Here is an 11268-nt window from a genome sequence, read left to right as displayed (position 1 = left end):
TTTCATTTCAGGCGATAACGATATATATCACGATATAAGCCAAATAACTATATTTGTAAGATTTAAATGTGCCGTTGCTCACAAGTAAAATGTGAAATAATCAGCAGCTTGTTTTGATTTAAATATTTATTTCCTATAATAAGTTCAACAGGGTAGATGTACTTAAGGAACATGAGACTTCAGTTTCAGATAAATAAAGGCAAATATTGCAAACTACACAAAAGGGAGCCGCTAAAGCGTTTAAGTTTCAAAATAGAACAAACAAAACAGACTACTAAATTGTCAATTCCACTTAGAAACAAAATATTAATTCTAAAAATAAATCTTAGTTTGTTTTACAGAAGAACAGACAAAATTGACTAACTTTTGTCAATATCAAATAAACTGAGAACTAAAAGGAAATTCTCAATCTCTCCTTGTTGTATAGCTTAGCTATTACCTCAATTAGCTGCTTGAATCCTTCATTTTCGAACGTGTTTATTGGTAGCATGTCTTTAGCATGATGGTAGGCTATGGCATTCATTATGTCGCTATGTCTCTTAGCTTTTTTGTCATATGGTAAGACGCTGGAGAAAGCCGACTCAATTGACTGTTGCTGCTTCGCAAGGATTCTCCTGGTTGTTTTCGATGACGAATTAGCGCTTTCAGTCTATGGAACTTCTCTGGCCCTTCCGTTCGACAAGCTCTCCAGCATTGGAACCGTCATCTGTGTTCTCTTCGGTAGCCTGGTCACCCAAGCTCTCGGTTGATTTTTCTCTAGCGGGCACACTCATTTTCTCCATTACCCGGCCGGCACGGCGGCTGGCTGCTTCCCAAACAAATACACATGTGCGCCTTGGCACTTGTGCTGTACGTAACAAGTCACGTGACGTGACGCTGCGGCTGTGATTGGTTCGGCTCTGCGCTACTTAATTTGGATTGGCTGTGCTTTCTTTTTTTTTTAAGACAGGAAGAGAGAGAGATGAGGTCTATCGCAATAGTTTCATTTTTCTATCGAGAAAAAGTTATTTCGCAATACATATCGTTCTATCGCCCAGCTCTAGTTGCGCACTATGTACATTTCTACACGTCCTGATAATGGCAAAAGACCAAAAATGCAACGAGTGTTAGAGGCCAATAATCTGCATTAACCTCCTAGGACCTGATGTCCACATATGTGGACATCACATTTTGGGTTATTTAGACCAAAATACTCAATTTTGCTCTACAAGGGCCTGATATCCACTTACGAGGACATTATACTGCTACTGTTCTATCAAAATTTTAAACGAATATCCTCATATGTGGCTCTTATTTTCCTTAAAAACAAAAATAAGGTTAAAAAAAAAAAAAAAAAAAAAAAAAAAAAAATCTGGTAATTCTTTGTTTTTACATTCATTGGGCCCCAATACGCCCAAATATCAAAGAGAAATTAAAAATGCATGTTGTGGAAGAGTTCGGGTCTTAGGAGGTTAAAAGAAACAAGAACATCCAGTCTCAAACAAAAAGCAGACACAGATTATGTGCAAATATTTCAATCCACTGTAGTACAGTTATGAGCTGTGACAAATACATATTTTTGGACACAGAAATAATCTCAAGTTTTTATATAATCACAATAACTACAGATCACCTTTAAACAATGAAAACTTAAATTAAGAAAACTAAATCATACAAGAAAACACCAAATTCAAAAACATGCACAATGTGTGAAATTCGTCTGTGATCATTTGCTACAGGAGAGATTACTGCAGTGTCACAGTTCCACACCCTGCCATAAGGCAGACACGCCCATATTCAAAGTTTACGTTACAAGCCTGCTCATAAATGGCCAATAATCAGCTGTTAACAGACATGTGACTGCCAAACTACCAAAGATACTGAAATGTTTTTTGTCTTTAAAAACGGAAGGAAGTCAAATGGACACAAAGTTGTTTTTCAACTTCCTCTTCACAACTGTCAAAGCTCATCACTCTGGATTTATTTACAAGGAAAGCAAAACCTAAAAGAAGTTACAACTGGCCTCACACAACAAATAGATCAGACTGAGAGAAGCATACCGACACAGGTAAGTTCCCTCATTTTCTAAATTCCTTACTCGACTGGTGAGGAATTTACCCACGTCTCTAATGCAGAACCTGTTCAACAGGTGACAAAATATTACATATACAACAAAGTGGATTTGACATGGAGTCCGTTACAGTGCACTACGTTTGCCTTTTGATTAATTACAAGCATACATACTTCCATTCAATATGATCTGCAAGTCTGCAGGATTAGTATTAAAGCTTTGAATTTAAATTTGTGTAACTTCCTGACACAGTTATCGGGAGTATCATGAAACCAGTGCCACGCCCAACAAAAAGTGAAATACAATTCATTAAGATTAGCAACTGGACTTTATCTAATAAAACATGAAAACATTTTTGGAATCTCTCAAACAAAATCTGCTTTGTTTAATTACTCTAAGCGGACCGTTTAGTGATCCCTCCCTCTTGTTTATCTGAAGCTGACAGGAGGCATCAGTGGACAAATCAAACAAGTTTTGATTATAAATGAAGAGTTACTAGTGTGACACTCCCCTATCATTACCTCCTCTCAGGTCCTGTTCAGGAAGTTAAGACTGTTTGGGAAAACAATAGAATTTCTGAATTTAAGTTAAAAACAAAATCTCTTTATTTAAGAAATAAAGAGACAGTTTTAGAAATGATTTTGTAACTTTGTAACATTTGTTGTTCTCTGGGTTAATGAATGGCTAATACCATTCATCAGGAAAAGTAAATAAAACCTGTTTTAGTGTTTGTACGACCAAATGATTAACGCTTAATTACAGACTAGGAAAGAAAAATTAAAGTCCTTTTTTAAATGATGATAAATGTGATAAAATATGTAATCGTAACTATTATATGCATCACATGTCACAAAAAAGACCAAAAATAAAAACCTTGTAATGACTGAAAATGCATGGATTCACTAACTACTTAAATCTCTCTACAGGCTGATGAAGATGTCAGGAAAGATCATCTGTTGCTGTGTGGCTCTCCTGATCTTTACATCAGTTTCAGCTGTAAAACGAATGCTCAATTCAATCAGTGATCTAAAGTCAGTCAGATTTGGCCAATCGGTACCTATGGAGAGCCAAGAATTGCTCCGCTGGTTTGCCAACAAAATTGAAATTGATACAAACGGTGTTATACAACTGAACTTTGACCCACACTGTGATTATGGCTCACATCATTACAGCAACTTTGAGCGGTTGCTAGATGAATTGCCAACGGGGTACAGATACTACACTCTTGGCAATGTCAATCAACAGACATCACTCCAGCTTCCATCTCATAGGAGAAACAGGGCCCGAATCATAATTAGAGTCAGGGAGCGGTCACAGACAGTAGACCAAGTCTATATTACACAGCATTATCAGACATTTGACTACCAAAGGTCAGAGTACGATCCAGAACAAACGTACCTGATCTCTACTAACCTCCTAAGAGAGATCAGAAGGGCTCCTATGGACAACTCACCGATACATCGTGTAAACGCGTCCCAGTCATGGGACACTGGAAACAGGCAGGCTGCCACAAGAAGAAATGGACAACCTAATGGTTGGGACAGCGATTGGTTGATCGCTTTGGTCGTTGTTGTTGTTGTTGTTGTTGTTGTTGTTGTTGTTGTTGTTGTTGTTGTTGTCGTCTTCGTTTTTATAAATTATCGTTCTGCCATCAGCAAATACATAAAGAGAATAGTTTAATCAGTAACTGAAATTATGCTCAGGACCAGAGAACCAGGAGCATCTTTGTTTTGACCGGGACAACAGGGCAGTTATCTGAGTTTGGTTACATGACTAATAGTTTCTGCTGTACAATTTGCAACCATGTCGTTATCTTTTTTTCATTTTTGTTTTAACCTGGACTATATGAGTTTATTTGGTGTTAGATTTGAAAGACAGGCTGGTTATAGCATGCTTGTAATAAATCATTTTGACAGCAAGTCACAAAAATCAACATTTTGTATATGGACTACTCAAAATTGTGCATTTGTATTTGTAAAATATCTAATCAAGTCTAATCAACAGTAGTGACTCCCAGCAGATTCATCCAGTGAGGAGAACGGACAGTTGCTCTGATGGATGAATGACAGATGTGTTGTGTTACCGTTTGGGTATTGTATTTTTAAAATGTTGTGCTCATTCAACTGTATTTTTAATTGGGGACAGTCATTTTATGTGAAGTGTTATAACTGTGTTGACTCAAACGTTGTATTTGATATATTAGTCTTGCTTAAAAATTAAATTAACTGTGTGGCCTGGTTAGGTACTGAGCTATAACAAACAAGATTCACTTGATTCAATTTCATCTGGCTCTTCTATGTTTTACAATATAGCTGATACGCGGTTTGCAGTGCACTACGTAGATTTCTACACTTCCTGATAATTGCAAAAGATTAAAAAAATGGAAAAAAGTGTTTGAGGCCAATAATCTGCTTTAAAACAAAACAAAACAAAGAAACAAAAAAACTGATTATGTGCAAAGAAAGGTCGAGAGCTGTGGCACTTACATGTAAAAGTGACACTTGGCTGTGAACCCAACTAAAATGCTAAAATTCTGTTCTGTTTTTCTCCATGAGGACGAAGTTTCATGCAAACAGCTGTATTATGAAGCTTCCCGTTAGCGCTAGCCTTTCCAGCTGCTTTAGTTTCATTTTCAGGGAAACAGAAACCTAAAGTGAGTTACGTCTGCTCCTACACAGAGAGCTCAGACACATGGCAGAAGCAGGCTAAGGCAGGTAAGCTCTCTTACTTTCTGCTGCTAATTTGAATCATTTGGAGACTGATTTAACTCTAGGTTTTATTGTGAAGGTTTCTCTGCTTAGAATTTATTCTGAATGGAAAATTATTTGCACGACAATGCAGCTGACAGCATCGTACGAGGAATTTATATGGAGTACGTTACAATAAATACTGAGAGTCGACTGTCTCTTCCAGGATTACACACTTCTAATGCACCCTTTCACACAGAAGAAGAAAACCACACAACATACATTCACAAACATACATTCACCTCTTTCTATGGCTTTATTGACCCACCGAATGCATTTCAATATTTGAAGCAGGCTTTTATATGATGGATTGTTACTATTGGTCTCTATTACACAGAGTCTACAGAGCACTTTGTGATATTTTGTGTTGTGGATTGTTTTACTTCCTGAAAAGGCAGCAATCATAATAAACACTGCATGAGCAGCAGCATCATTAGAATTGTAGCACACAGCTATATCAGTATTCTGTGTTTAAAAAACCCTAAAAAACAATACAGACATTAATTTGATAATGCTTTTGGAAATATTCAGGTTTACTCATGCAATTGTATTTTAGCAGCTCATGAGCCCACAAACAAACGTCAGGACAAAACATTCTGGCTTAATTAGAGGCAGACAAACTTGAACTTAATAAAGGACCAGGAAAGCGCAAAATGTACACACACCCGGACACACCCACACAATAACTAGCAAAGCTTACTGCAGTGTTCATATGGACACATGTCTAATGTTTAAAGATCACTGGAAAAAATATGAACAAATGTAATGTAAAGATGCAGAGATGAATAATGAAACCAGTAACTTCCTAAATCTCTCTACAGGATGTTGAAGATATCAGGACAAATCAGCTGCTGTGTTGCTCTCCTCCTGACCCTCACCTCTGTGTCAGCTGTAAGACGAGCACTCAATTCAATCAGTGACCTGAAGACTGTAGGCTTTGGCCAGTCTGTGCCTGAGTACAGCCTCCGCTTGCTCCACTGGTTTGCCAATGAAATTGACATTAACAATAATGATGACATCCTGCTGACCTTTGACCCAAACCGTGGTGATTATGGCTCACATCAATATCGCAACGATGAAGAGCTGTTAGACCCACTGCCGAGGGGATACCGATACTACACTGTTGGTAATATCTACCAAGATGCATCACTGGAACTTCCAGATTATGTCACGGAGTCGGACATTGAGGAAAGTAACAGGGTTCGCATTATAATTAGAGTCAGGCAGCAGAACGCAGTACGGACAATAGACCAAGTCTATATCACACAGCATTATGAGACACATGAAGATCGAGGGACAGAGTATGATCCACAACATACATATCCAGTCACTGTCTGCCTCCTAAGAGCGATCAGAAAGTTTTCCTTGGACCGCAATAACATCACCTCAATGAGGTCTCTCAGAGACCACTTTGGAAGTAGTGCTGATGATTCCCAGCTATGGGACATTAAGGATATCTGGGATGACCTTGCTTGTCTTGGACTGTTTTTGTTTATTGTGATCCCAGAAAAGTATACCTCTCACAAACACAACAGCAGACGTCAGCCAGCACCAAGAAGGAACACACAACCTGATTTTGTGATCAATATCCCAGAGAGCAGGCAAAATGTCACTTCTGGGACGTCTGCAAAAAATCAAGTGGATCATAGAAATGGGATAACACTGAAAGTAACAACAGGCAAAAGTGGACATGCCAGAATTCTTTGGAGCGATGTTCCTAGATATCTTCTTAAAGAAGGTGTGATGGTGGCACTTTACAAGAATGATCAGGAAGAGGACGCTCTCACTTATAAATCTATTGGGAACAGAGTTTCGGGCAGTTATGATACATCGGTACCCCTGAATGAAGACCTTCAGGTACGACTGCATGAAGCCAGGACTCTATGCTGCTTCTGGAGATCGTTAGGAGTCGAGATAGACAGAGGCAGTGAGTTTAAAAACCCCAAAGCTGTGAATATAACAGGTTACAATGCTAACCTGCAACTCTTTGCAAAAGACGGCAAGGCTTGTGCTCGCTTAACAGTGACAAAGTCTTTCCAGGACTGGAGGTCCAAATTTGAAAACGCGTGGGTAGGCTTCTATAGCTCTGAAAGTAAAGGCACAAACAACTACGAATGGTGGCGATGGCAATGGGCAACAAAATTCAAAGAAAACACTGATTTTCAGGACATGTTTTATGATGTGTATGAGTACGAGTCAGGCATGACAATTGCCCCAGGAGTGCAAGCACGTTTCATACTGCAGGATGAAATAGAGAAAGCAAGAACCTCACCCTGGGGAGAATGAAGAAATTTACTCCTTTAAAAATAGTGATTGAATAATGTTTTTTAAAAAGCCAAAGTAAGAAAGTAGAGACAAGTGTTAGCAGCAGATTTTAATTTCAGGTCATTACCAAGCTCTTAAGAGTGATCAGAAAGGTTTCTAGAGACCACTTTTGAAGAAACAATCATGATTCCCAACTATGGGACATTATAAACATATGGTTGTTGTTTATTGTTGTCAAGAGGCCTGGCCCTATACTATGAAGCAAACCCAGTGCATCTTTCAATTAGCTGGATTCACTGGTGATGAGGATACATAGTCATACGAAGCTGTTTATCAACTTAACTCCCAGCTTCTTTCACATGTAAAGGCTGGTCTTAGCATCTGACTGATCTCAAAGGAGCATTTCATAGATCATATACACAAAATGATCCCTACGCAATCTAAACCAGACATATTATCAAATGGTAATTAAAAATCTGTAAACATAGTAACATTAAAAAGTAAAAAAAATAAAATAAAATAAATGTTTTTATGCTTCACTCTAAATTAGAGCTGGGCGATATAAGATTTTTTCATATCACGATATGTTTTTTTCATTTCTGGCGATAACGATATATATCACGATATAAGCCAAATAACTATATTTGCAAGATTTAAATGTGCCGTTGCTCACAAGTAAAATGTGAAATAATTAGCAGCTTGTTTTGATTTAAATATTTATTTCCTATAATAAGTTCAACAGGGTAGATGTACTTAAGGAACATGAGACTTCAGTTTCAGATAAATAAAGGCAAATATTGCAAACTACACAAAAGGGAGCCGCTAAAGCGTTTAAGTTTCAAAACAACAAACAAAACAGACCACTAAATTGTCAATTCCACTTAGAAACAAAATATTAATTCTAAAAATAAATCTTAGTTTGTTTTACAGAAGAACAGACAAAATTGACTAACTTTTGTCAATATCAAATAAACTGAGAACTAAAAGGAAATTCTCAATCTCTCCTTGTTGTATAGCTTAGCTTTTCAAACAGTTTTAACAGTGACTTTAGTCTGACAAAAGCCGAATGATGAATTAGCGCTTTCAGTCAGAGATTGAGCATGCACCGCTTTATTGTATTTCCAGACTTGCTTTCGGCACAATTTACAGTGCGTGCTACTCTGTTTTTTGTCAGACTTGAAATAGCCGAAATACCTTCACACTACGGAACTTCTATGGCCCTTCCGTTCGACAAGCTCTCCGGCATTGGAACCATCATCGTTTTTTTCTTCGGTAATCTTCGCTCACGCTCTCGGTTGGTTTTTTCTCTAGTCGGCAAACTCCTTTCCTTCATTACCTGGGCAGCCCGGCTGGCTGCTTCCCAAACAAATACACGTGCGCCTTGGCACTTGTGCTGCACGTAACAAGTCACGTGACGTGACGCTGCGGCTGTGATTGGTTCGGCTCTGCGCTACTTAATTTGGATTGGCTGTTCTTTTTTCTTTTAAGAGGACAAGAGAGATGAGGCCTATCGCAATAGTTTAATTTTTCTATCGAGAAAAAGTTATTTCGCAATACATATCATTCTATCACCCAGCTCTACTCTAAATGCTGCTAAATCTTATAATACAGCCACTGGGACACAGAAAAAAACCACCAAGAACACCTATTCAACAAATAAAATCAAAGTCACTTTGATCTGCAGACAAACTGAAGTCATTTCAACATCTCCTTTACTAGCCTGTGGGACAGTAAGTTTTAATGTTCAAATGGATCTAGTGTAAACAGCTGTAATGTGCATCCATCACCTTAGAAATAATCAACAGCACAGAGCATGCACTCAGCCATAAAATAATTAACGTGAATTAAAATGTTTACTTTACCACTCAATGCACTAAGTCACAAGATTAATGAGTTTCTCTCATCCTTTTTGCAACAGTGTTGCATTTTACAGTTTATGTTCTTTGCATAATTTTGATCAACATTTTATCATCATCTGATAAGGTCTGTGATAGTAACACTCATAAGGATCATTTTGTGTGGAGGAAGAGTCATATGACCTGTGAAACACCCCTTTTAGATTGGTGTTGGCAGCATCTGACCAACCGTTTCATGTGAACATGCAGGGGAAACCCTGGAGTTCATGAGTTGATAACTAGCTTCGTGTGACTGTTTATTCAATTGCTGATGTTAGGGTAAGTAAATCCAAATAACAGAAAGATACCCTGGGTGTGTAGAACTTGCTTCATAGTACAGGCTTGTGGAAAGGTACAACTCTAACCTAAATAACCTATCACAGGCTGCAACACAAGGAAACAACATGACTCTGAGATAGTACCTTTGCAATCGGGGCTTCTCCAACATCTTATTCTTGTTCTTCCGTTTCCCCCGCATGTCATATGCGTCATATGCAAGGACTAATTTAACTAAAATCAACATCAGCACATAGTTTAAATCGAGCTTTTCTGTTAGAATTGACTCTTACCGACTACAGGATCCTTGAACAGTGTTACGTTATTATTCTTACTTGATGTCTTGATACACTCCTAGCAAGTTTTTACTTTTTTCAGCACCTTAGCTCCTGAACTCTTTTTCCTGGTATTTCTTCTGCATCAGTGAAGACTGCATTTTTCAAACCCTCTTGAAAAAGAAAAAAGGATGAATTCAGATAGTGAGGCCATTAGTAATTATACGCTTATTTCAAATCTTCCATTTATTGGCAAGATTACTGAGACTGAGTTTTTAAATCAAATAAGTAACTGCTTGAAAACAAATTTCTACTACGAAATCTTCCAATCAGGATTTCATCAATGTCAGATCACATAAACTGCTCTCATTAAAAAGGTGATCAATGATATTTACTCCCACTGTTTACCTGTTTTAAACTATATTTACATATGTTTTTAATCTGTGTTGTATATTTTTTAAAATTATTTAAGTAATTTTTACTCATTATACTTTTCTGTTCATTCATCAAGTCACTTTTAATACATATATTTCCTTCAAAAATAAAGTTATTTTAATCAGATTTCGTAAAATACTTTGAATGACTGTTGATTAAACGCTAACATATAAACACATTAGCACACTGCCTTGCCTTCAAACCAGAAAATAACACAAAGAGGCACCACATGCTCTAGATATCAACTAAACAAGCTATAGCCGCCTCACTGTTCACCAAGAAAAGGCCACGACCACCAGCAGGATGTTTAATTAAACATGGAAACAAAAATCCAGCAGGAGTTGTTACATTGTACACTTTGCAGCCATCTGTTTAATTTTACTTTGTGCTGTATGGATTTGCTTTCTAAATCTTGCATAGAATGCTTGTAATGAAATGTTTGGGATTTCTAAATATCTTTTTAGCATTTGAACTACATAAAATTGTGCTTACTGTGTATGATGTAGTTGCTCGCCACAGATTTGTAAGAAAAAAAGGACAATTGCTCTGATCGATGAATCTCTCGTATGTTGAATAAACATGTACTTTATAGATGTTTTTTGTATTTCTTCTGTCTTCTTGAAAAGTGTGTGTTCATTAAACCATTTTTTCAAGTGTGCAATGGTTATTTTGTGATGTGTCATAACCAACTTTAGAAACACAGACAAGCAGATATGTAGAATGTAAGGCTCATCAGTGCCTACGCTATATGACCAGGCTCTGGCTGGGCTGGGGTCAGCATACACTCAACTTTATGATCACAGTGGGTTCTTGGATAGCTGTGTGTTATCATGCCATCTGATGCTTACAAAGAGCTGATGATGTGTTAATACCATAATGCGATTGTTTCTGTCCTGGGTGCAGTTTACCCTGTGGTGTATGAAATGCATGTCTGTTCGTCAAAAGCTGTAGACCACATCACCATTTTGCTTCTCAAGCACACGAAATGAATTCACGTACCTGCCTTGAAGCAGAAGTGCCATTATGTTTGTATTAGATATATTAGTTTGTTTGAGAGAATATAAACAATTAAAAAAAAATCAAAATACAGTGTCCTGGTGACCTACTGACCTAAAAACAATGCACGATTCACTTGGTTTAAATCCATCTGGGAATGTTTGTTGCACGTCTTCTATGTTTCACAACATAGTGAATAACAAATAGCAGGTAACCAAGTGACTCTTTGTGTTGCCCAATAATGGCAAAAGACCAAAAAAGAAGAAGTGTTTGAGGCCAGTATCTCTCTCACACACACACACACACACACACACACTAAAAAAGTGAAT

The 11268-nt window shown here is 37.5% G+C and overlaps 2 protein-coding genes across 8 annotated transcripts in view; one reads left to right on the top strand and one right to left on the bottom strand.

The window, feature by feature from the left end:
* The window catches only part of LOC116336510 (septin-9-like), a 97644-nt gene that overhangs the window by 28288 nt on the left and 58088 nt on the right, over positions 1-11268 (bottom strand). The window lies entirely within an intron of this gene.
* On the top strand, positions 1839-7678 carry LOC120432752. 2 transcript variants are annotated; one of them, XM_039610687.1, is made up of 3 exons: positions 1839-2047; positions 2977-4760; positions 5619-7678. In XM_039610687.1, the coding sequence occupies exon 3, from the start codon at positions 5620-5622 to the stop codon at positions 7081-7083; it is 1464 nt and encodes a 487-aa protein (XP_039466621.1). In that variant the 5' UTR covers positions 1839-2047; positions 2977-4760; position 5619; the 3' UTR covers positions 7084-7678. The 2 variants fall into 2 exon arrangements, with proteins under 2 accessions (XP_039466621.1, XP_039466620.1); XM_039610686.1 differs by having other exon boundaries at positions 2977-4764.

The sequence above is a fragment of the Oreochromis aureus genome, linkage group 4, assembly GCF_013358895.1.
Source record: "Oreochromis aureus strain Israel breed Guangdong linkage group 4, ZZ_aureus, whole genome shotgun sequence".
Lineage (NCBI taxonomy): Eukaryota > Metazoa > Chordata > Actinopteri > Cichliformes > Cichlidae > Oreochromis > Oreochromis aureus.
This window is presented reverse-complemented; position numbering and strand designations above follow the sequence as displayed.